At 40.2% G+C, this 26724-nt stretch overlaps 1 protein-coding gene across 3 annotated transcripts in view; it reads right to left on the bottom strand.

The window, feature by feature from the left end:
- LOC145457552 (uncharacterized) overlaps nt 1-25835 on the bottom strand; it is a 32109-nt gene extending 6274 nt beyond the window's left edge. Inside the window, exons 1-20 of one of the 3 annotated variants that reach the window (XM_080335772.1) lie at nt 25578-25835; nt 23058-23175; nt 22013-22128; nt 21461-21604; nt 18714-19052; nt 17771-17846; nt 17543-17704; nt 11819-11958; nt 10163-10363; nt 9788-9919; nt 9030-9131; nt 6934-7104; nt 6351-6545; nt 6069-6178; nt 5703-5789; nt 5032-5160; nt 4851-4962; nt 3604-3801; nt 1602-1702; nt 1446-1539 (exon numbers count right to left, since the gene is read on the bottom strand). In XM_080335772.1, coding sequence (XP_080191898.1) covers nt 1446-1539; nt 1602-1702; nt 3604-3801; nt 4851-4962; nt 5032-5160; nt 5703-5789; nt 6069-6178; nt 6351-6545; nt 6934-7104; nt 9030-9131; nt 9788-9919; nt 10163-10363; nt 11819-11958; nt 17543-17704; nt 17771-17846; nt 18714-19052; nt 21461-21604; nt 22013-22128; nt 23058-23175; nt 25578-25685 — 2835 coding nt within the window. In that variant the 5' untranslated portion in view covers nt 25686-25835. Of the gene's footprint in view, nt 1-1445; nt 1540-1601; nt 1703-3603; nt 3802-4850; nt 4963-5031; nt 5161-5702; nt 5790-6068; nt 6179-6350; nt 6546-6933; nt 7105-9029; nt 9132-9787; nt 9920-10162; nt 10364-11818; nt 11977-17542; nt 17705-17770; nt 17847-18713; nt 19053-21460; nt 21605-22012; nt 22129-23057; nt 23176-23479; nt 23870-25577 lie in introns of those variants that run through there. The other 2 variants (XM_080335771.1, XM_080335773.1) reach the window with 2 other exon arrangements.
- Between the last annotated feature and the right edge of the window lie 889 nt (nt 25836-26724).

The following is a 26724-nucleotide window of genomic DNA, read 5'->3' on the forward strand; positions in this document are numbered from 1 at the left end:
AGCCTATAAAACACCTCTGATCAGGCACGAAACAATTCTACACGGTGAAGAACAGATGTGGAACGTCTTGGAAGTATTCCGCATCATACCGGGTTTTACACGGCTTTACGAAAATTTACGTCTAATCTACACATCTCATAGCATCGTTTTTATGATCTATATTAAGACAGAAGTTTTCCAAACAAAGTGATTACTAGGGCGATTTCTTTTTGTCATGTCAAAATTGTAGCGTTGGGTCAAAATTTGTCAAAATTGTTCACAGAGTCAAAATTTTTTTGACGTTGGCATTTCGTTTTTATCGTAGACTTTGCATTGTTGGTGAACTCATCATTTGATATTTTACAGCTTGTAGCCTACTTTATAGGCCTGCCGTAGTAAACGGCCAATTGTCTGCTCATTGTGAATCACAAACGGTCAAATAAAACAAATAGGTCGACATGGTGTTATGGTCAACATACCGCAATATCCTAACTGAAGAAAGACTTCTTGGGCATTGAATCATTCTTATATCAAGAAGCGCACAATGAAAAATTGTGATGTAGACAACATTGTCAGGATGAAGCAACACGGTGTGTCAGCCAACAACTGCTGCTGTTGAACGTTCTTTCTCCATTCTTGGCAAGCTTCTTAGTAAGGACATACACTTTCTATTCAAGAATATAGGAAAGTATCTCTCGTTGTACCACAACAAATTTCAATTATTTCTACCATAATACGTATTGTAACTACTGGAATTCTTCATAGAGCCAGATTTCGTTAAAATATTCGTTTTTTCATGTAAAAATTTGCCTGTTTCTAAGCCAAAAACGTTTTTTTCAGGCCAAACTACTTCGTTAGGACAGCCAGTTCCAACCAGAAATGAAAATAAGTGGTACAATTGTAACATTATGTGGGAAAACACCTAATTTGCATACATTAGGTAAAAATTTGGTCAGATTTCAGTTTGATTTAGTAAATAAAATTCATAACTTTGATTTTTTAGGTCAAAACTTTTTTCTCTTTTTTTAGGTAACACAAAAAATCGTCCTAATGATTACTTTCAAAACCACAATCTGTACTCGCTAAACATGACTTAGGACTTGGGAGAGCAAGGTTACGCTTGCAGATAAAAATGACTTAAATTGTCCAGGCTTACCAGGTGAGTCAGTTTGCGTAGTAGAGGCCGTCAGTGACAGAGTACTTGTACTATTTCAGAGTTTTACCTGCATGCACTACTTTATCAAGTTGTTTTTAAACAAAACTAGGCATACAATACACACTTGGAAATCACTACTTCTAGTTTTGCTGGAGTAGAAATTTATGACGTTACCTTTACTTCTACGTCTTCAACTACCTCTGCTGTGTAGCGAAACTTTCCGTAACGAGTCTGGCTCCGTATTCGGCTCATGGGTTACGAGTTAAGCTACATGAAATGTATTCAATACGGAAAAACATCACAAAATTACCCGGTCTTGTTCAAGTTTTTCGCGTAAATCGTTCAAGCGTTCCTCCATTTCCGAATCCTTCCTGGCGTGCCATTCTTTCTCCAAATCCACGACACTGCTCAAAAAACGCGAACGGTGCTGACAAGCGCAATAGCGTTCCGAAGAGAACTCGCTTACCTTTGCTGCCATTTCTCCTCTTCCGCCGACAAGGCTTGCCGTATCGCGTCCTGTTTTGACTGGTTGTAGTCCTCGAACCATCGGACTTTAGCAAGAGCAACCTGCCAATGACAAATGTCGAAACGTGGACCGAATGAGAATCACTTGAAAAAAAGAATGCAAAAAAAGTAACGACCGAGATTCTTGTAGATTATGTTCTTTTGGCGATTACAATGCAATTGGTTTTGTTCTTCAACGGGAGAGATAAAAATAATGCTACTGAGTGTGCAGTAGGTTTGTTCAAAAATAGCTTGTGTTTCCGGATTCCGGGGATTCACTGATTATATTGTTAGCAGGGTTGTAATGACTCGAGTCATGACTCGACTCGAGTCAGACTCGAGTCACGATTTTCGGATGACTCGACTCGAGTCATTTTCTCAAAACACGGAAATGACTCGACTCGACTCGAGTCAATCTGTGTATTGACTCGACTTGGACTCGAGTCATTGCGCATGACTCGAAGCATGTCATTGACTCAAGATTCAGACGGCCAAGACCGACATTTCATTGTAATTTCGAAGCCAACACACTATTGGGATTTCGTTTGTTGGTACTGGTGCTTGAAAATGCGACCAGAAACTGCTAGAAGTGAGAATAATTGACATATTACAAATGCAAACCATTTAATATCACCAAACAGAGTTGAAAAAGTGGGTTTAGGAAGACTTTAACTGGAAACTGAGCAGTCAACACAATGACTCGGACTCAAGTCATAATACCATGACTCGGACTCGATCCTCTGTTCGCTGACTTGGACTCGGACTTGACTTGAGTCCAAAATATAAAAGTGAGATTGACTTGTGACTCGACTTGACTCAAGTCAAAAATATAAAAGTGAGATTGACTTGTGACTCGGAGCCTTGTGACTTGGTTACAACCCTGATTGTTAGGTTGCCAAAAATAATGCTGCACTACAAATTTGGCTCAATTCCAACCAGTAGAAGCAACCAATTTTCAAATTTACTTTCAACCCCATGTATAAAAATTTATGCTCACTTTCAACCAGTAGAAGAGAAGTTATTGCAGTTGAAACTTGAGGATATGCAAAAATACCATTGACGGTGGGAAATCCCAGCTAATTATTGATGAAAAACTCACATAAATTCGCTTCTACGGGTTGGAATTGCGTCGAATTTGTTTTGCGTTGTATTTGTAGACAACTCAACAATTTCATGGAGTTGACAGTAAAATTTGAAGGAAAGTATTTTGCAATAAATGCCAAAATTTCAATTGGCTCTGCGGCCACTTTTATCGATTGGAAATGAGCCAAATTTGGTGTGCGCGCTTCTTCGGGCAACCTAACAATTTAATCAGTGAATCCCAGGAATCCGGCAAAAATAAGATATTTTTTAACAGCCCTAGTGTGCAGGCACCGCTTTCGTGATTGCTTAAAGGGTTGAAATCGAAAATGAGTACCTTGAGCTGCAGAATGATCAGTCACATTTACGCAGGCAGGAGAAAAAACTAGGACGGGGTGATTCGAACCGGAAGCTTAGAGTCGGCCATACCATTACTAGCTATTACGACGCCATAACTATTATAATGACCGGGAAAGCTCAAAAATGAATCATTTTGCTGAGACAAGGAAAAAGATTAATACTTTAGTACCATGATTGTTTCACAGCACTTCATGAAAATGCCACGAGTCGGCCACTAGCTCACAAAAATGTGAACGTCCTGTCAATGAAACTGCGTAGCTTGCTTTGGATGCCGAGTTGCCAACAACCTATGTTTCGAGGCTCCCACGGTAGGAAGAGAGTACAGAAACTATATTTTTCATTAATGTGAAAAGGGTGTATCTACACTCGACTTATTCTGAAGAACTGAAATCGTTACACCAAGACCCAGCGACAACTCGACCAAGATGACAACATACATTCCAACGACGCTCAAGTACATGTAATCCAAAATCCGAACCACTATCGTACAAATAGTAGCAGTAAGAATCTGACGACAAGCGTACCTGCGTCTCGATCCTTTGAGTGAACTCGATCTCTTTCTCTCTCTCCCACTCCTCCTTGAGCTGATCTGTCGATTTCGCTGTCTCGTGACGCTCTCTTTCTTCCTTTATCTTGGCCGTCATTTCTTTCTCCAAGTCGTCGAGCATTTTCTCCAGCCTGTCGACGGCTTGCTGGTGTTCTGTCGCGATGGCTTCTTTTTCCTACATGACATGTCGCCAGACATAAAAACATATCTCCCGTTTTCAGACGTTCGTTTTCTACTTACGCTTGAAATGAAAGGTTCTGTGTGAACGCAAACGTGAACCTCATGACATCACATTGCTAATTCCAACCCTACATTTCAGTGAAGTCATAGCCAATATTAATGTACACGATACCTAGCGACGACTCGTGCCACATAATGCAACAATTCTGAAGTACATATTGACGTATTAAACGTCGCCACATGTATCAACTGGGGCAATCAAATGATATAATAATCCCAGAAAATCAATATCTTTCGTCGCTTTGCCGACAATTTCGACGAGGATACTTGCAAGTGAATATAGGCCTACTCCTTAACGGCATAGGCCAGACCGGACAATGTATTCATCGTGTGAGTATTGCTACGTTGATATTGAGCAGAGTGTACAACGGGTTTCTGTGCTTGCTACCGATAATACCATAACAAGTTATACAGCAGTAGCCAACACTCCAATTGCACGGATTTGTTTTTTATGATACAATAAACATATGAAATCGAGACTGACCCCGTATGCCTGCTGGATTTTTTACATCAGACAATGGTATCAATTACATTGATTGGTTGAATAATAATCATTCGCTGACTACCTACATGTGATGTGTTTCGCTCTTGATGTTGTGTGATTGCGGGTCAAGCTCACAGCAGAGAGTCGCTAAATATTCACAAACAGATGGCTGGATATTTCAAACAAACAACGCAGGCAGGTGCATGCTCGTTTAGTGTTGATTTTTTAATGCTGCCAGCACCAGTGCGTAGAGTGGCCCGCAGTTGAAATGCGATAAACTTCAACCAAAGATGTTATAATGAAGTGAAAATGGTAATATATGAAAAAGGTTCACAGTGCAGAACCTACCAAGGTTATTTTGTGAACGTCAACCTCTAAGTTTCCGAGGTTCACACACAGAATGCGAACGTGAACCTCACGTTCACATCATCCCTAATATATACTTGATCAGCAATCCTGAATCGCCAAGCAATCTTGCTGCATTCGAACGAAGCCCGTACCTTCTCAAATTCCTCGCTGAGTTCTTGCTGAATCGAGTCCTTTTTGGCGCAAACGTGCACGTAGCTCTGTTTGACGTCGTGCAACTCGCCCTGAAGCCGCTCCATTTCCGAACTGCGCAACGGCGTGGACCGCATTTTAATTCACAGCAGTTAATCGACGCGAAAACCGAGAGGAATTCACCTGATCTCTTGCAACTTGGCATCATGCTCGACGGCGTGCTCGTACATCTTCTGCTCGTACTCGGACACGATTTCGTCGCTCAGCACCCGTTTCGCGTCCTCGTGAAGCTGCGTCAGCGCTCGTTCGCACCTGTGTGACGGGGAAAAATGCAACAATCGACGTCTAATGTCCGCATTCGCCTTCCACAAGACCATGGGTCGATCACTAACTCACGGTAATCTGATTTCAAATGCACGCGAGTAGCTTTGTGCAATATGTTTTGGATGGCGATTTCCAAATGGCTTAGATTTTGAGACTCCCACGATGGCGGGTAAAAGTCGTTGACAAAATACATATTAGTGTGAATAGCGTTTATTTTTGTTACTCAAAAATTTCAAGACTCTCACCACTCGAAACTTAGTGATCGAGAGCACTGAAGATATGATGCTGCTAAATATAAGGCGATAATCCAAAACAGTGGCATTTTGGCAAGTAACTACTATGCGAGTAGGTGTTTACAACAACAAATTGTCTTCAAGTTAAGTTTAAAAATCGATTTACTAGACCATAAAATATATCAATCTGTTATGCCATCTTTTGAGTCTCTTCTATTTCTACACCGAGGGTTCTGTGCTGTGATGGAGCACCGGTATTATCGTGCGGAAAATTATTATTCGTGCCCGGTCAGTTACCTTTCAATGGATCGTTGTTTGTCCACGTCGTGCTCGTGAATCATGTCCGCCATCCTCTGCTTGACCTCCGTGCAAGATTCTCGAATTCTGGCAACGACACAGTCGCTTATAATTAACAGAAATCAATTCCAGACCCGAATTTCAACTCAGAAAATTTAGTCGATAATTCTTGTCACCGATTCAAATTGGAATTTTCAAAAGGCAGGCTCGCACATTACCAGCACCATGAGCGTGTCTGACTTGAAAATATAATGTATTATACTATATACTATACTATTATTATTAGTACTATTATTACTAGTATTATACTATTATACTATACATTACATATACTACACATAATATATTCATATTGATGGGACCAACTTGGCAATCTCGTCATTCGCGTCTTTTAAATTGTCTTCCAATTCCCGGATTCTGGCGGATTTGTCCTCATCGTCGGCATTGGCGACGTTGTACGTCGGCATAGAGGCGTTCTGTCACAGGCACGATAATCAAAATTCGAGAAAACCATTTGCTATGCTATATATGTTATGTAAAACCAACTCTCAACAGTGGCCAAAGTAAAAAAAAAAGACAATTTAAAACTAGATTTTAATATTATATTCGTTTGTTATAGATCGCCTCTGGTCATGCCTCGGTACTTACGATCTTCAGCTGCGACTGTACTTCGTCAACCCTCGACCTCCAATGACAAGACTCTTCCTCCAACTGCGAGCACTGCGCTTTCAGCTTCGCGATTTCGTCGCGTTTCGCTTTGTTACACTTCAACGCACGGTGCAGTTCCTGCCTCAAGCCGTCAACCAACTCGTCTTCGCCGCTGGACGCTGTCATTTCCTTAGTCTGTAGTAAGAGATACAATTGCAGTTAAAGCGGGAGTTCTTCGATCGATGCGCGATCTGAGGTGGTCAAAGTAGTCGACGTTGATAATCAATTGGAAGTAGCAGTAAAATCGCAAACTTATACTCAAACAAAATAGCAATATCCAACCCAGTTAAAAGCTAAGTACTCCAGGCGCAGTATTGGCTGAAAACTGAAAACCGTAGAGTAGAAGTGGAAGGAGTCTAAAATCTCCACTACATGAGTAAGGAAGGCACGTAGGCTAAACCTAAAAGTAGAGGCACTTCATGACTGCAAAAGTGTCACATGCTCATATCTCCATGTACTGCTCATTCCGAGCGATTGTCACGCCATTCATATTACTGAAAATAAAATCTCAAGCTGCGCTTACCTTTTGCGGCGGTGGCGTTTTCCAGTCTAGTTTTTTGACGATGTCGTTTCCTACAATCAGATCACAGATGGAGTCTGTCATGCTGCCAGTGCGAGCGTGGCGTGCCCCGGCGCCTAGCTGCAGCGCGTTTTCGTAGAGCTTCAGATGTTGCTCAAAGTCCGAGACTTGCGCCTTGAAGAAGATTTCAAAATTATGGAGGCGTCCCGGATCCCATAATAAATCGGTGAAATTTACTATATCCAGGGTCACATCGCTCGGGGTATGATTTGAAAGGGGGACATTAGCCTCAAGCAAGAGCCTTTTTCATGCTGTTTATGCGGTCCCATTGAAAAATTATATCCAGTAAACTTGTTTTCACTGTTCCCTATAAACAGACTTTGACCACTAGAACATTTTCGGATATTCCATATTCGATTACAACTAGAATTATGGCAAGTGAATTATTTCCAAATTTGACTAAAATTAGAATTATAACTGCACGTATTTATCCAAATTAGATTGGAATCATAACTACACAAGCTTTTGCAAATTAGATTACTATCAGAATTACTGAACTCGTCATAACTTGGACATTGAATGAAATTCAGTGCATTCTTATAAGAGCAATAAAAATTAGAGCAAAGAAACATTTCACAAGTCAGATTAGAATTAGACTACTGTAATTTCGATCTAATTAGTCTAACTAGTCTGGCTATTAACCCTAATCGGCCAGACCCATTTGACATACAAATTAATACTTCAAAACGCATAGATCTGTCTCAACTAGAGCCCGACCGATATTGGATTTCTGAGCCGATACCGATAAGACCGATATCCAGTACCTCCACCGATAACCCCGATATATTCAGCCGATATTCAAAAGATATGGAATCTAGCACAAGGACCAATTTTAACAACTCAGGAGCATTTATTTCAACAACTTTACAGCCATTGATATGCTTGAACATGAAATAAATGATCGAGGGGCTATAAAAATATATCAAAAGCACCAATCCAGCAGTTGCAGATTACAGTTCACGAAGCACAATTTCTCGGCTCTTTCTCGAAGGAATGAACTTCTGTGGTCTTCCATAAATGATGTATAAAGTACTAAACATAGTGAGCAGTCTTTCACTTGGTACCATAGTTAGTGGCACAGCAAGAATTGGAAATCTTTCTTCATTTCGGTTCCACCGCTCCCTTGCAGGGGATCTTTCCTTCAATGGTTTCACCAAATATTGATATTATTATTGATATTCTTCCGGCAGTGCACCTGGAGCCTTCAGCACATTGTTAACAAATAGATGAAGAGAATGTGCAAAACAACTGAAATTGTCCACGTCTGCAACTGCTCCACCCATCCCCCTTGGGCCTTGACCATGACCAGCATTCAAACAATCAATTGATCAATATTTTACGCTCTTTTGTCAGAATTGGCATATGTCATCATGGAATTAAAAATTTTCGTATCAATCATTGGCTTTATTCCACGTTTGCTTGATTTTCTTGCCCTCTATACTCGCATATTTCCTATCATGGTGGCCCCGAAGGCCTCAGTCAGACGACTTCATACATTACTGGTAGCTCTGTTGGTACCGAACCAATAGCACTATCTTCCGAGAAATGTTTCGACGAGACGCTTTTCTCTATCATCACGAGGGTCAGTCCAGCATGATTGATGTTCTCATTTCTCTCACTGATTGAAATATTCTGCAGACAACTATCCAATCCACCCAGCTGCTCTCTGTCTTTGGTGATCGATTACTGCAGGGGGATTCCCACAAAGTCAGTGGGGCATAACGGTGGTTAGTAATCCAAAATATTTTTCAGATAGGCACGCCTACTGCCTGTATGGAGTATGCACTATGTGCAGCATGGCCATTTATTTTTTCTAATTTACCGTCCTCACGTCTTCTATCGACTTCTATGACTCCCTGCCACCATGTTGTGACGTCACGAAAATGGCCGATATTTTTTACCTTCAACGGCCGATACCGATATTTCTCTCCAAGCGTGATATCGACTCGATATTATCGGCGAGCCGATAATCGGTCGGGCTCTAGTCTCAACCTTCAACTTCTTGATAACAGCAAGATATAATTTCATGTTAATCTCACATTCAAGAAGGCTATTTCTTCCACGTTTCTCTTCCTCTCGCCGAGCAGATCGGAAACTTGGTGCTTTGCGAGAGCGTTTTCGTTGGATCCCGCCAACAGACCCTGCAATTCACGACATACGTCACAGGCGATAGCCTTCTACACTCCGAGGGCACAGGAGCTATGTACGGAGAAGTACGCTGTTAAAAAAATACGGTTCCGACCACCAGAGTTTTGACTTGGCATTATGACATCATGTTATCATTATGTCACAATGGATCCATTACGTCACCTCATTGTGACCAATCATCCCAAATTCTGAATTTTGGCCGTATGCCTTCATATATTTCACTATGTCACAATTGACCCCTCCCAGATCATAATCCAGGCTACGCCTGCGTGTCTATGTTGAAGAAATTTCACAGCAACAGAGCACAGAAACCAAAAATGAGCATTATTGAAATCAAGGATCGATCAAAATCAGTGTACTCAATGAAAAAAGATTGCGAGCGGGAATTTATACCAAACTTTCGCGGTTTCTAGGTGACCCCACCCCGATTCAGCATTACAGCCTGTTTTTCCATGAAAAATTCGGAAAAAGTACGGCAACAGATACCAGAAAACAAAAAAACCAAGATAGGAAGAGGCGTAAACACCAGTCTGTCGAGAATATTTTAGTGTGCCATGTTCAAAATGGCCGGCCAATCATTAACAACCACGTGAAATAAATTCCACGCATTTACAAACTAAAGAAGATAACGATAAATGACAACGAGCACCTGGCATTGATTCTGCGCTTCTTCCAAGCTCTTCGTCAATCTGTTTATCGTTTCGGTTTTATCGAGCAGAGTCTGTTCAGCTTCGCGAGACACGCGACTCAATTCGTTTTGCACCTTGCCCAATTCCTCGTCCTACAATGCAAATGGAGAAAGATCCCTAAATCTCACAGCTAGCGATATTGTTGGTCGAAATTGATTGTAGTTATTACTGAAAATTGTCGAGTTTTCATTTATTAAAGCGTTGCTTGTTTCTGCGGTGCATTTGTGGCTGCAAATACAACATTTGCCAACGTAAATTCCGAATCCAACCCTAACTTTTTCAAATAAGGCAATATATACTCCAAGTCTTAATTTTGCTCATCACTACCCACATACCGTTTCGCCAAGCTGCTGTCGCAACTGGTCCAGCTGCATCGTGAGCTCTAGTACTTGCGATTCGTGACGTTGCGTCGCGGCCGACAGTACGGCGTCGTGCTGCTGTCGCGCCCTTTCCATCGTATCGACGCTGCTGAGTTGCGTCACCTGTTCGTGTAAGCTTTCTATCGACCGCTCCGAGACTTGCAGTTTTGTTACCAGCTGAGAGAGAAAAATTACACGATACAATTGCGAGAACCAAGTGTCCTACGTGACAATTGATGCAACTAATAATGGTGATGACTAGGGCAAGTTTTTGCAACTTTTGCAACTTTTTTTTACAACTTCCGGCAGCTTCCTAAATACTCGTAAGATATGTAGAATGCTGTTTTAAGCTGTTTGAAGGAATCTTATAGTGCAACTTTTTGCAACTTTTGTTCCATTTTTTCATGCAACTCCTTGCAACATTTTGCAACTTTTTCGATTTTTCATGAAAGTATTTTCGGTTTTGGTGAAATACACGGCCAAATTCAACTGAAACACCGTAAATCAGCACCGAAGTACGGGTATTTCGGGAGCTGAGCCGGTAAATTGACTTTTTTTTTTAGTCAACCGAGCAAAATGTGGTCTTTTAGTGCAACTTTTGCAACTTTTGTCAAAAATAAATAAATAAATGCAACTTTCCGCGGATTTAACTGCAACAAAAACTTGCCCTAGTGATGACGTTCATCGCAGTTGTGACGGAAGTCGGGATCATAATTTTGAACCGATGCAGATATGCCATGATTCGAGTAGAACGTCAAATTATTGACAGTTATTTGAGAAATAAATACATCCCATATCCTCCTCATTTATTTACTATAAAACTGTGGCAGCGAAAAAAAAAGATTTCCATCCTAAACGGCGTAGATTATAGTTAACGAAACAAATTTTCATGTTTTATCAAAAAGTCCGCTTAGATTACCGTACTGGAAACAGAGAAGAACTACCATCCCTTGGTTTTGCTCGACATCATCAATCAAAAGAACGTACATTGGCATTACTAAATCCTCGTCAAATTTTATTCAAGAATCGGAATAAGAAATTGCTTATTTTTGTCCTTGATGTTTTTGAATAATATAGTCATATAGTAATATTCATTCCTGAAGCTTCTCGGTTGACACTCATCATGGGATACCGTCAGCAATAATGGGAGCATCCCCTGATGAGTGTCAGCCTAAAAGCTTCAGGAATAAATATGAATATATTATAAAAATGTGTCATGAAGTTCTGTACTATAAAGTTGCTCTTGATCTTTTTGCTGCATATACACCGAATCATGATAATCATACACACAATCTGTGCATATGAGTGCATGATGTGCATATGCCGCTGGACAAGGAAGGTGCGGATAGATTCTTATAAGGCTTTTTAAGTCTTGCACCACGCCTCCACACTATCCGCTGAGCGCCAAGCGGGTAAGCCACAGACACCAGTTTTTCTGACCAGGTCTCCCGGTCGAGGTTTGAACCCAAGACAGACCGATAAGGAAGCCGGACGCTCCACCATTACGCTATCTTGTCGGTAAAATATGGAGTTTATTGATATTGATGGATTTAGGTTTTTACGAGTGTATTAACTAGCGTCACAAAGCGACATTCTGATTAAAGTCAGTGGCAGGACAATACGGATCTTCACCTCGTTTTTTGCCGATTTGAGAGCGTCGATTTCCGCCGCGTCGGCCTCCAATCTCCCTTTCAAGTCGTGAATTTCGCGATCCTTTTCGCAAACCAGGCTCTGACTTTTCTCCAGGCTTGAACTCATCCCGATTTTTTCGTCTTGAAACAGAAGGGAGGCTTGAAGAAACAGTTACACAGTCGAACAATTGTTGTGTGATTCCTACTTTATATTTAAATTCCCCTATTTACGTCTGCCCAGAGGTGATCAAAGCTGCCAGAGTTGTCATTCCAGCAGGAGTAAAAGTAAGGCCGTATATTTCTACTAAATTACAAGTAGAAGTGTCGATTTCAAAAACATGCCTAAACTAAGTGCAATTAAGAGTCAAAATAAGAATATTGTATCTTATAAGAACAAGTAAGTAGTTTCAAAAATTACACTTGGTCGTGGGATTACATACTTTTAACAGTCAATCAGAGTTGGCTAGTTGTATGTACATACGGAATAGTACGATCAAGATCTGTAAACTATGCGGCAAAATACTTCCCTAATACAACAGTATTCTCGTCCCATGACGAATGTATATCCGAATGCAGAACAAACGACTTGATAACACACCGGAAAAAGTCTGAGATATTGCCTAAATTGCATCCTTTGGTGTTTGACCGGAGCGTAATCTATGTTCGAGATGATAAACCCTATCAATGGTATGATTGGAATTGGGATCCGGGATCGAATGATGTGAGGTCACGGAATGAGGAAGATATTACAGTTCTTAACTTGGTGGAATTCTTCACGGCATATCGCATACAAGTTTCTTTACTATTCCTAGAATTTGCCGAAGTGCATGCTAATTGTACGATAAAGAAAGAAGCTTTTACCAAGAGGATCGTACAATTTAACACGGGGAGAATTCGGTGGCAGCTGAGCCGAATAAGTTGGTCATATTCACTTAATTACTCCTGCGACAGCAAGCTACCGTTGTGGCAAGGATTCTTCGACAAATGGCATCACCATGCGATGAAAATAAGGACAGAGTGGACTGTAGATTGTTCGTTCTATGGCAAGGAATCGTCCAGAATACGACCCAAGACACTAAAGGCGGATCCGTATCTAGTCATGACCTGGGGAAAAACAAGCGATTTTATAAAAAGAACTCTAAAAGAGTGCATGAAGAAATGAAATGCATTACAGGAAGTGCCGCAATTCACATACAACGGACCCGTGCGGAATTTATGTTTGAGGATTTGGCAAGGATAAAGTTGGCGTTGATGAAAGAATACGTTAACAATACATGGGCAAACCCGAATATATCCAGGATATACTATAAAACATGGGCAGTAACTTGGTCAAAAGGTTTAAACCGTTCGCTACGTTTCACATGCTGCATAGATGGGCATCGGTTGTGTACAAGGGTGAACAAGAGGGAGTCTGGAATAATCAACTACGGTGGAGAGAAATGTTCCCTCTAAGCTGTGCACGTGCGCAAATGCGCAGTGCTGAAGCGGTCTCCGCGCACAGAAAATCTATGTTGCGCACAAAAAAGCCGAAGTGGTGACCGTTTTCTTAGTCGTTACGCACTGTTGTCCAAGGGTCTGCGCAGTGAGTTAGAGGGAACATTGATTGAGAGTAGTTGATGGAATACCTAACAAAACCATATCCGGAACTCTTCTAAGTCGCCTGGGACTACTGAGAAGAGGAGAAAATGAAGGCAACCCATCGATTATTGACACATATTGGTCAGACTACGAAACTCATTGGCCACTAAGACAAGATACGGTGGGTACGATGGAGTTTTGGAAGAGGATTTAATACTAAAGCAAATGGAAAACACCAAGAAATCACTTCAACCTCATTGCGATCATCCATTTGTTCCTCTGATTACAAAACCTAAGTACTGGAATGACACACGATATAAGGTGAACCTGCAAGAAAAATATCCTGTTAAGCCTTTTTGTTTCAAGACAACGACAGGAAAACAGGATTCTGCTAATAATCAGACAAGATCAAAGAGGCAAGTGTTAGCAGTGCGTTCCATATTTACACAATTGGTGACTACAGGACAATGGGGTTCCACTAAAATGGAATCGGCAATCAATGCACATGTGGCAAGCCGGGAAAGAAAATTTAGAGATAGGTTTCTTAATGATGTAAAGAATCGAGCAAGAGGGTCTTGGGCGTATACACAAAATTACGCCAGAGTTTTAATGAAGATGTTGACCAGTTTACAAATAATGTTATTCGAAAAGGCTCGGCTAGCAGACAAAGATGACAAAACTCTTTCGACCTTAGTGCAGATGGGAAATGGAGCTGGTTCCATCGCGTTGAAGAACCTGGTATCGGAAATACACATCCTGGAAAGAATGTCACGAGTTCAACTAGCGGCGGACGGTACGGTCAGCAAGGAATTGCAGCGAGCGAACATACATGCGCCCAGCAATGTCAAATTTGAATTGATTATTACAGAGGTTATATTACAAATGAAAACGCTTGCAAGAAGAATGAGAATATCCGGGGAAGATGTGAATATTGAACAACTTGAAGAGCCGCTAGAATTATTTGTCAACGACACCAATAGCAATCTGACGATTAGAAAGATCGAGAACAGTGCTACACACCGAGAACTGGAAAAGATCGCAAACAAGAATGCAAGTATGGCTATAAAACATGAGGAAAAAACATGGTATATTCGAAGATCGGGAATTTAAAAAGGTACTTGAAGCGTCATCGAAGATATTAGCAAAATCCGTTAGGGTCTCGGAACTGTAATTGTCAAAACTGCTAAAGGTGTCGGAGCTGGGTTAGAGACAGTTATTGATGAAGACGAGAAGATAGTAAATGGCGCGGGTAAAACAGTTGGAGGGATATTCGGAAGTGCATTTGGATCACTGTTTAATCCATCATTGATTCCAGCAGCTCTAATATAGCAGCTCTAATAGTAATATGTATCCTATTACAATGCCACCCGTAGTGCCATGAAAACAAACACAGACTACATCAGTTATTGCGGTGGGGAAGTAATAAAAAAGAACGTATTTGGTCAATCAAGAATAGCAATTTGCTTCACGAAGGACGCAAGATACTACCCGCAGTCGCTAAAATGGCGGCTATAGCATTGCCAACTTATGAACCAAGACCAACAAAAGGTGTGAAATGGGCCGACGAGATCGAATGTGAGAATTAAAATCGCGGGATGTAAAGCAGATTGTAAGATACAATATTTAAAACGGAATTTGTGACGACGGCCCATGTAAAACAAATTTGTATGACACGTTAATTGACCTGGAATCTGAAACAACGCTACGTAATATTTATTGGTATTCAAGGAAGGATATTATCGCCAATTATTGTCGTGCTTTGCATTGCATGGTACATGAGAGCTATGGGTATTCCAGGAAGAAGGTGTCTGAACGGCTATCGCTAGACTATACAATAGCACATGCTACCCATTCGGTGATAGAATTTGGTACTGACAAGAGGTATGGCCGCGACAGTTGGAATGAACAAGTCTCCATCAGTTATGAAATGGATTTTGACAAGTAACGCATCTCCAAATGGAGTCGTAACGCCCGAAAAGAAAGTGAATAGTCGACCGTCGATAAGTGCTGAAGTTAGGGAAGTACTGGCTACTGAAACTGTGGACAAATCGCAATTATCGCAGAGAGCTCGAAAAAGATACAATCGAATGCTACGAGAAAAATCTAATTCGTCAATCAGATTAGACAAGGAAACGTTGGTGGCGTTTGAAAGATACAAGCGTATAAAGATACGAAATGATCCTGAACAATGGCAAAACATCAGAATGTGTGAATTGCTCTTGCATATGACTGAGCCTAATTACCAAAGACTCTTCCAGAAAACACGAATGATGAGACACAACGAACAGATGGCATTGAAGGCAGAAACGAAGCAGAAATTGCCTAAAGGAGTCGTGTTTGCTAGTAAAGGAATGTTGGAGGGAACGAACATCCCGGAAGGCGCCTTGCAATCTGACGGAAGAATTCTACCGCCTGGAAATGCTGTTTTCATTGGAAAATAGACGAAAAGAGAGCTGGGAGCATCCCTGAAGAGAAGGCGAGTCTGTGTTCTAGCCGCAACGCACTGCGACTTATGCCACGAAGAAGAAAAAGACTAAATTACATTAGACTAAAGACTGCAACAGCACAAGTGTTAAAAGCCGGAAGACAAAGATTTAAACTAAAAATTTTGTGATTGTGATTAAGGTAATTATTAGATGTGTGCTCCCGATGCTCCGGTCACGCGATCGACAGAACGGGCTCGAAGGCGAGTGGACTGGTTGTGCGGTTTTTACTGGAATGTTTTAAATACATTGAACTATATTACAAAATTCAATTAGTTTCCCAGTCTTTTAGGGTGATTAGTGTACACCAAACGCTGCTACGAACCTCCGGTCGACATTCCCATCGACAGACCTGCTCGAGATGTGTATATATGTAATAAATCGTGTGGTTCGGGGGGCCTATATAGATAGGTCTAACTAGGTAGGAACATATTGTTGTCAACGGAGAAGGTTTTGCCTACTGGAAGGCAGCTTGATTGAAAACCGGTTGTGCATAATGCATGGACAATAACAATTGATATTTCCAATTGACTCGTAACAACGTTAGGTTGTATAGATGAAATTCGAAGTGGGGAATAAGGTGCGAAGGGCGAGAGTTGGACTCCGTGTTCTTAAACGGCGTATCCCGACATTATGAATGGTATTGTTGTCGTCAAGACGACAGTAACCGGACAAGGATGGAGGGCTGAACGCGGTGATGGAACGACTTGAGAAAATCTTGAACTTGACACATCTTAGGGCACACTGCTAAAAACTGGCCTACGGCCATGTTTGGATCAATGTGTCAGCCTTATTCCTCCTAGGTCTAAGTCAGTAAATGAGGGGTCTGGGTAACAGGTCATCGCGGCGATTAGGGTTCAGACTGTTTCGTGGTATATGTCCAATGATGCATGTGTGTGTTGGTAATTTATTGTGTAAAAATCTGATTATTGAAATTGTCTGCATACACGTTACTTGTGTTTGGTCGTCTTTCCAGACGACATGCCTAAGCGAAGTAGGGTGAGACGAAAAGTAGAAAAAAGAGAAAGGAATTCATGGCGAGAATTGGTGAATAAAGTAATAACAATCCACGCCGGCGAATAGTCTGGAGAGTCGATGAAGCATGATAACATGTGTGCAGACATTGATGGGACATGAATTAACATTTCTGATGTGTAATAAGTTAATGGAACATGAATTAACATTTCTGACGTGTAATAAGTTGATAGGATATGAATTGAAATTTGTGACGGGTAGAGAGTCAACGGTAATTCGTCAGTACAGCAACTGCACAATGAATGTGTTTTGACATGATAACATGATGATGTATTACGATACGAAAAACGAAAGGCTTAACTTGGTGTATCCGAAACATGAATAGGATTATTCACACTAGCGCAACATGTGCCTTGGTATAGAATGAATTCATGAATGTAAATGTGAAAATGAAGAACGACTTGCTTCTGACACAATCATAAGTAATGTGCCTACAATATGCAGTAATGAGCATGCGACCCGGTTGGAATATACCTTATGCTGAAGTCTGTATATTGTTGAAGTAATCATGTCGTAATAGTGAAGTAAAGCTCCTATAATAAGCAGTAACAAGCACACAACCCGGTCGCAACCATATGGTGAGCTGGTAGCCCCGGTTGCACAAACCGAATCCCTAAAACCGCACAAACCTTTTGTCATAGCCAGCTGATGATTCAGCATCCGGCCTTGTCGCGCCGACTCCGATTTCACGCCCTCCAACTCTTTGGTGAGTTCGTCAATTCGTTTGCCTCGCGCCTTGTACAAAATCTGCAGCTGAGCCATCTGCCGGCCGCCAGTATCGAGTCGCGGGTCTACGAAAAGCATGATTCGGCAAAAATTAACGAGACATTATTTGAGGAACGGAGAAAACGTTATACCTCCGCAGGCTTGATTAATTTCATCGTGGAGATTGGGCACGTTTCCTTTGGCCGGACTACTGTCCGACGATGGATTCTGCAAATCCGAATTTTGGTCACATATTTCACACGCAGAATTTTTCAGAGGTGGTCAAAGTAGCGTTGCTACTTGAGTAGAAGTAATGCCATATATTTCCACTCATGAGTAAAGTAAATATTCTGGATTTTGCAAAAAACTGACTGACCTAAAAACATACTTACGGTACTTGAGAAAGTAATACAAATCACACTTTATAGGAACGGGGCGTAATATATTTTTGTCCTTGATGTTTTTGTAGCATATACACCGACTCCTGATATACCTACGCACGACCTGTGCATATACGTACCACGAGTGCATGATGTAGGCTACATTAGGGGCACAAAAATGACTTTTTTTTCTAAATTGCACTGGCTACTTGATAAAATTGTTAGGTTCCCTAATGAAAGGCTGCACACCAAATTTGGTTCCATTCCAACCAGTAGCCGCATTACTACAAGAAAAGGAAGTATTTTATTTATAATATAAAAATAAATGAAACAAATTTCATTTAATTTAGAAATAATACATCCAAATCTTTCTTCTGTTTTAGAAATGCGGCTACTGGTTGGAATTTCACCAAATTTGATGTGCACAGTTTTTTTGTCAACCTAACAATTTTATCAAGTACGCAGTGAAATTTGAAAAGAAAAGTCATTTTTGAACACCCCTGGTACATATGCCGCTGGACAAGGAAGGTGCGCACCAAGCGGGGAAGCCATGGTTACCAGTGTCACTAATCAGGTCTTTGGTCTAACCCGACCGGGGATTAAACCCATGACCAACCGATCAAGACCATTACGCTATCTTGTCGGAAAAAGTACTGACGACCACATGTCGATAACAGGACAATGCCACACAATCAAAATTGAGAGCGTCACTCACTTGCATATTGTGGTAACCATTCATATTTGTCTTCATCCATTTGTCCGCGACGCCAATCTGTCCGTTTTGAGGGGGGTACGACTGTCTGAACGAGACCTTTGAACTCTGCGGCGACAAAACAGACGAAGACGTAGCCGTCACTGTTCCGCTGCCATTTTGCTGATCAAACAGCTGCGCGGCCCGGTTTCCGTCCGTCATGTTACCATAGTCCTCGCGACCTTCGACCTGTCTCTGGTCGGAGTACAGGAACTCGTCCCGCTGGCCTTGCGGATGCGTGACACGTGCCGAGTCGCCGTTATCACGAGGGTAGGGTTGGAAAGGATTCACAACATCGGTATTCTGAGAATGTCAGAAATGGCATTGAGTGAGGCATATGGAGTATTCAAGTGGGGTGATAGTAGATGAAAGTGGCAGTGTTGAGCGTTGTTCAGCTATCAAGACATAATGGCTGTTGCCGCATAATTTTACCCTTCATTAAGTTCGCAAGCCCTCGTGTTTCTAGTTTGTGGCGAATGCATAGGCTCTTCCAATCTAACACTGCAGGAATGATTCATTTTTGAAACACGATGTGTGGGGAAAGGAGCAATATTTGTCATGTGTAATTTCGGACATTGTTTTAGTTAGAAGTGTATTTAATTAGTCGTAATTGACTGTATTGAGTAATAGCCGATGACCATTTGGTCAGCTGTTTTATCGCTGGGAATTTGTATCATCAAAAAACAACTTCATCCTGATGTATCTCAATTTTGTTATTTGGATTGTTTAGTTCCTCAATAATGGCTCATTGTAATTGGACACTAATCGACCGTGACAGACATCGCACGAACTCGCCTGGCTGCACGCTGCGTGCGGGAGCTAACGTTGTTTGCTTGTATTCCTAATCTTTTTAGATAATAGAGTGATTGGGGTTATTGCCTATTAGCATACAATAAAACTGTAATCACACTCATACTGTGTATTGCGTGGGATTTATTACATCCAAGAAGACTTATGCTTGATTTACAACAAACCATAGACAGCTGACAGTGCAACATGGTTGTGCGTCCAGAATGTACTTCACGATTATGAGGTTACAATAGCTTTGCTGTGAGGGCCAAGTCATGCAGAGACATGATTGCATGTTTATAAAGGATTGTGAAGAAATGAACGTTTTTGAAAAAAGTCTGGATACCTGGTCTGGATCAACAACTGGAGCTGCTATAACCTACATGGCATTGGGGTTGTGACTCGCTTACTATATCACAATCGGACAGCTAGTATTTCCAAGCAAAAAAAAGAATGTTACAAAATTAAAATATTGCAGTTCCTTAGTAACAGAAAAATGATAGTATCACTGTACACTGTACCCCGTTAACCGCTTCTGTTTGAAATTCCACCTAGATTCTATTGCATTCAATCAGTTTTATATTATAACAATTACACAGTACAGATTCCCATCCTACCCAGTAAGCAGAGGTGGTCATGGTCAAAGTAGTCAAGGAAGCTACTCAAGTAGAAGTAGCGACGAAAAAATCTACTCAAGTACGAGTAGAAGTACTTCTTCCAGAAGCAACCTAAAACTCCTTGAAGTAAAAGTAGAATAGACTGACTTTAAATCTACTCAAGTAAGTCAGTAGTTTTGAAAACAGTCTTAATTCGTTCGCATGGACTGTAAAAAGCTGCAAATTGAGTTATGCGGAAGGTGCAGAGAGCTTGATTCGTATTGATGCATCCCCGAAGGTATCAATTTTCGACAAAATAAGCATTCTTTCGCATCATGGGATGCAAATTATAGTATTGATACGAAAATGCGATACTAACCCTTTGTTTACTAGAAGACACGGTTTTGAGAATATCATAGCATGGCGCCCTACCCCACATAATAAGGCCCCAAGTTTAGGCGAAGAGCAATACGGAGAAGTTGTATCGGCTACGATTTCAACAGTTTGCGCGATTAGTTTACGTTAATAACAAATATTGTGGATTGTAAAATTTATATTCACTGTAGCTTTATTTTCGGAAAATAGAGGCATTATACTACACTTGCTTTTATGCTTCAACATGAACAAGTATGTTCTACAGTCAAAAGAACTGAAGGTAACTAGTACTCAAGTATGATACCCGGAATTGAAAGCGAAATACAAATACCACTTCTTAAAAGGGGAAAATACATTTCATGTCTTTTGTCCATAAAGCTTCAATGGTGATTTGCTAAAACAGGTGTAACTTTAAAAAAAGTCGGATTTTCCAGATTAGCAGGACACGTCATGGGCTGATAGATGATAGGTAATTTGCGAGATTGTGAAACGGTAGTTTCAAACGTTATGGTGGGCCATAACTACTGTGATGAAATATTTGATATGGGCGACAATGCGGTGTGAGCGGAACCAAGCAATCCGGTACCTAAATTATATTCACTGATACTTTTGTGAAAACATATTTGTCACTCCATACCTACTGTGCGCGAAGCGCAACAAAATTTCTGGGCTTTACTTGACTTTTATGATAATTTTTTTTGGACTCCGTGAAAACAGCCCGAAATTCCTCAGGCTATCTTTGTCATTGGGGATTAAACTACTTCTACTTGACAAACTGAAAATAGCGAAAACTAATGAAAGTAGATCACAAAATATTTTGAAGTAGAAGTAGACAAAATCAGATCTACTTGAGTAAGTATCTGAAGTAGGGGAAAACTACTTGAGTACTTCAAAAAACTAGAAGTACTTTGTTACTGACCACCTCTGCCTGTAAGAACTACAGTCACCTACCATTTGATAAATATTCCCATCATTGCCGAAACCCTGCTGCCCATGCTGCTGATGCCATTGTTGAGACTGTACTGGCATTGAACCGTAGTTTGGATCATAATAGTGTTGTTGATTCGTCCCATAGTTTTGATTATGAGAATATTGCTGGTTGAAATAAACATAACGTGGTAAGGTCAGCACGCCGTCGCAACATACAATACACAAGTCTGTAAATATTATCAGAAGGATATCCAAACTCAATGCACAATGCCAAGTCTGTCGACACCTGTTTAACAACACGATAAAAGAGTGGCGATGAGCTAACAAAACAAGCCAATGCCAAGAAATCTTGAATCTAATTTACATTTGTAAGTTATAAAAACATTAGCCAACCTCCTCCAAATGCTTCCAAATGCCAGAGCTTCGTGCAGGTACAGAACTTCATTACACTATTCAATTGACTTTGAATTACAATAACATAAACAAGCAGTCAGGGCAAGTTTCAATATGAATTGAACGCACTAACGTGTAATTCAAATCCCAGATATATAGGCTATAGATCATGGTACTCACAGATTCATAACCGTATCCATTTCCGTAGTAAGCATTGTGTAGTTCTTCAGATGATGAGACGGTCACCACATGATTGCTTTGAGGCCATTGCTGATCTGAGGAATTATCAACAGGTTCTGAAAAACAAATGCACCATTTTGATTAATTTCCATTAATCGTCAATCGTGGCCTAGCGCTGCGCAGCAGAGCATTCTGGACCTCACTGCACTGAGGAGTAACAACTCATTTAACTGCCATTACTGACATTATGACGTCATTACAACCATGTATAAATTTATGAAATAAGTTGCCAAGGCTCCGCGCAGTTGCGTATTAAACAAGTACGAATCCATCTTGAGCTATGTGTGAGATTGCAAATAGGATAGATTGACACCAATAATGTGTGATAGCATTGGAATATCGATACACTTTGCACAACTTTAGGAGTTGGTCGCTGAATTCAAATCCACACTGGTGGCCGGCATGGATTTTGGTGATTGGGTTGTGTACAATCATTCGCATGAATATAATTACCATTCATTAGAATGGTTGATGATGAGTATGTCATGTTATACTGAGAACAAAAGTTGTTCCTTTCCGGGAGATGAAATTTGCTAAAAAGTTTCTCACACACACAAAAGTTGAGCAGCATTCCAAGAAACTTACTTAGTACTTTTGAAATGGCATGGTAAGTCTGACGCGGTTTAGCCTACATGCACAGCCTGAATCCACAAATTTACTCAAACTGAATACATTTAGTGACTCGAGACTGACTCAAAATCGGAAAAATTGTGTAACTTCACGATGCGCCTCTACTTGAAAAAATTTCAAGTAACTTGTCTTGACCCGACTCGAGTCAAAATTTGCAGACTCAAAATGACTTTGTCCCAACACTGCTCATTTGCAGAACATTACGACGATTATTCTCGCTCAACAAAATAGCTTATCATCAAACATTCTGCGAAGGAGCTAGAGTTTTAAAATATGAAAATCGTACTCCATGAATTTTCTATAGTTATACATTAATTGAGTGCATTGCCTCTGCAAAATAGCTACAGAAAATTACCTTGGTGCCCTTGCTCGTTACTGGCATCGTGTGCATACGATTGACGGCTGTCATTTGCGGACGAATGTTCGTCTTCCAGCAAGTCGTCCGAAAGCTCGGCGGACAGTAATTCGCGCAGCTGAAAAAGTAAGACACAATTTCACACCAAAACAAGTTAAAAATGTCCTCTGCGCGTGTCGCAAGAACACTAAATATGGATTTATTATATTTATTTAACCAAGGCACTGGTTAGGTCAGAGATTGGCAAAATATAATAGTGTTCACCATAGGCTCTACAGACAAGTTAGAATTTAATCTCCCATTCGTAATCATTATTCAAATGATATGCACACTATTGTTCTCATTCTCACCAAAGCAGCAAACAAAATTATATATGGCATTATTTATGAAAACTCTCAGCACAGAACACAAATTTTTCTTACTTCATGCAAATACCGATTTATATCATTCAATTCTTCGGTACATTCCATAACAGAAAAAAACGACCGTTTCCCATTGCCTACTTAACAGTCACTAAACGTGTTGAGCCTGCGGTATCACTATTTGAGCCCACGTCAAGAGCCCGACTGACAGGTCATGGCCACTATACTCCAATATAAACGATTAAAGCACCCATCGAGAGGGTCGAAAGTACTCGTTCTCTGACAACGATGGCATCAATTATGTGGCCTATTTGAAGAGTACCAGGCGTTACAATGTAGCGATGTGGATTAAAGGAAAAAAGCTGCTTTATCAAATACATATTATTGTAACTACTTAGACTTAGATTTCCTATTGTTATACCAAAGGCAAAACTACTTTTGTTTGATCAAAGGCCAGTCCGGAACCTCCGCGGCGCACAAGTTCAGTTCAATGACATGAAAATGTAATATAAAAGCCCGATTCATTCACGGCATACCAATGACAATCAAATATATCATAACAAATGAGAATAGCAAATAAAAATATCATTTGAATTCGTTACAATGTAAGGTCATACTATCTAATAGATGTGATTTGTCTTCGTGAATGCAATATTTGGAAACGGTATACCGGTAGTGTAATATGCCTACCATATACCAGCAGTGACATTGTCAAATTGTATAAGCACACTGCCATAGCGCATAAGCAAACCTGTATTACACTAGGAAGGCTCTATAAAATCAAACAAGAACAAAATTGACGATATTGGAGCAAGGCAAAACTATTACCCGGTTCAATCAATTTATTCCTGAATGTTCAATAAAAATTCACTGAAGCAAACATATCAAGCCGTAGTTTATGTAACACATGCGCCACTACAAACTACCTATATTATTGAAATAGCCTAATATAATTTACAGTCTGATTGAGTAATTACTTGTGTTTCAGGCCAATTATTCCTTTCATGACAACTGCAACCAACACAAAAAGAGATCTATCTTCAATGTTTAAATATTTTTCTTTATTTTTCTTCATTCACCAAAATCTTAGGATATCGCCATTACATAGCGAGGAAAATTTACTTTTCTAAAATTTGGTGCAAAAATCAACCTGCGTTATAACTACAAGAAACTAGGCTGTGAAATCAAACTGATGTCTGAGACATTAATTTCCACAATTTTAGGGGATAAATATTCTTTTAAAGAGACGTTGATTCTGCATGTGTTTAATCATTACCCGAATGTTACTAATGTAAGAACTGAAGACTGTTAAAAACCGGAGAATATGTACAAGTCAGGCAAAGTAACAGAGGTTTTCTACATTTTGAAAATACTCAAAAGGAGTTCTCCACCTACAACTTTTTCCTTACAACTGTGGTTGTTAAAACATGGACTGCATCCTCATATAGGCAAGTTCAGCACATTACAGACTACAATACAATTCATGTCACCAATTTACAGATATTTTGCATAATTCAATAGTTTTTCATCTGTATTGGTCATTTAAATCTCTTGCAATTTTGGAAGTTGTGATCTAGTCACAAATTAATCCTTGGCATGTGTCATAGGCCTATCAAATCGTCTATAAAATTCAACTACATAGGCCTACTAGTGCAAAATACTTTTTAAACCTGCGATTTTCTATATAGAGCCTACCATTAATTAAATCCATCTTGGCTTGTATATAGCTAATTAAGCAGCATTGTGGACTACTTATCAGGCACAAATGAAGATAAATATTATAATTGGTAAAATTTATTCATTGGTTCAATAGAATAGACTGAGAAGTTTCTGAAAATTTATTGTGACCAATAAAGTTTAAAACTAGAAATGGTTATCTTCACCTGTCCGTTTTAGGTTTTAATCATTATTCATTTCCAAGCACAAAAAATTACAGTCTATCAAGAAGTCATAATTCACTCATACTACAGTAAACAGGCCCAAATTTCTGCGAGCTAATTTATATACTCATTTTGTCTATTTAATATTGTACTGTTCTAATTAATAAATCTCATATAGATGCTTAAATTCAACAGCTATATAAGCACAATAAGGTTTTTCAATGGATGATTTCAGCAATGCTAAAACGCTATAAGGTCATGCAGACCTTGAGACCTACCTCTTGTTGCTGCCTCATTTCTTCCTGTAGTATTTCATCCTCGTCGTCATCGTGTTGAAGATTTGAAGTATCGAATACGATACTTGATCCAGGATGTATCACTGACATGATGAAATGTTGTTCCCTATCTCATATTCATTGATAAAACTATGGTGGAAAAGGCCTACCACAGACGATTTTACGGAGCTAAAATATCCTTTGTGATACGTTTGTTCAAATTTTTATATTTTCTGAAAATAGCAAAGAGAAACAACACTTTTACATCAGCAGTTAATACAGCAGATACTGTACCTAGTGTACCACACATGTTAAGCATCATCACATGCTTATACAGCCTTGAAAAGAATTGACACCATCGTTTCTGCGTAGTAACCTTGTCTGGCAACGTTTTCTTACAGATTACATTTGTACAGTATGTCCGGTAATTTCTAGTGTTTACCCTCAAACATTCTCACTATTCTCAACAATCGGCAATTCACAAATTCGAGTTGAGCGCCACTCCAGTGACGTAGTTGGAAAACAAACCGTTGGTAACGTCATTGCGTAAAGCGTCTCTACGGATGAAGGATTAGTAAGCCTCTACCCCCATCTCGCGTATAATGTTTTTGTTGGTGTGGTAATGAGAGAGAGAGAGAGAGAGAGAGAGAGAGTCTTTATTTTCATCGAACCAAAATACATAACAAACGGCAGTGATGGTGGTACAGAAAATATGCGTGCACAGTATTCGGTATTAGATAGGAATGATCGATAAGACCGTGAAGGTCATCTAGTCTGATCACACCAGCATCAAACAGGTACACTTGACTCACTGAACAGTCTGGCTGTAAAAAAATGTTTAGTTAAGAAAGGAAAATAGAAAAAAAATTAAACAATGGTAGCAAATGATCAATGAAGCAATGTCTGGGCGAGGTAGGGCAACAGTGTTAGTGATTAATTACGTCAACTGACAAGGCCAAAAATGCATATAAATATCCGGTACAAAACAAAACAATACTTTATCGGTATTGATTGGTACCGGTGCTAAGATACGGGTTACCATACGTTAGGCCCTCTTTTAAGAGGATTTGTCCTCTTTTTTAACTTTTTTGAAAGTGTCCTCGGAGGACGCCCTTTTGTCCTCTTTGTTGAGATTTTGTAGAGCAAATTG

This window comes from Botryllus schlosseri, chromosome 15 (assembly GCF_051294905.1).
Source record: "Botryllus schlosseri isolate E-star chromosome 15, Bs_hap1, whole genome shotgun sequence".
Taxonomy (NCBI): domain Eukaryota; kingdom Metazoa; phylum Chordata; class Ascidiacea; order Stolidobranchia; family Styelidae; genus Botryllus; species Botryllus schlosseri.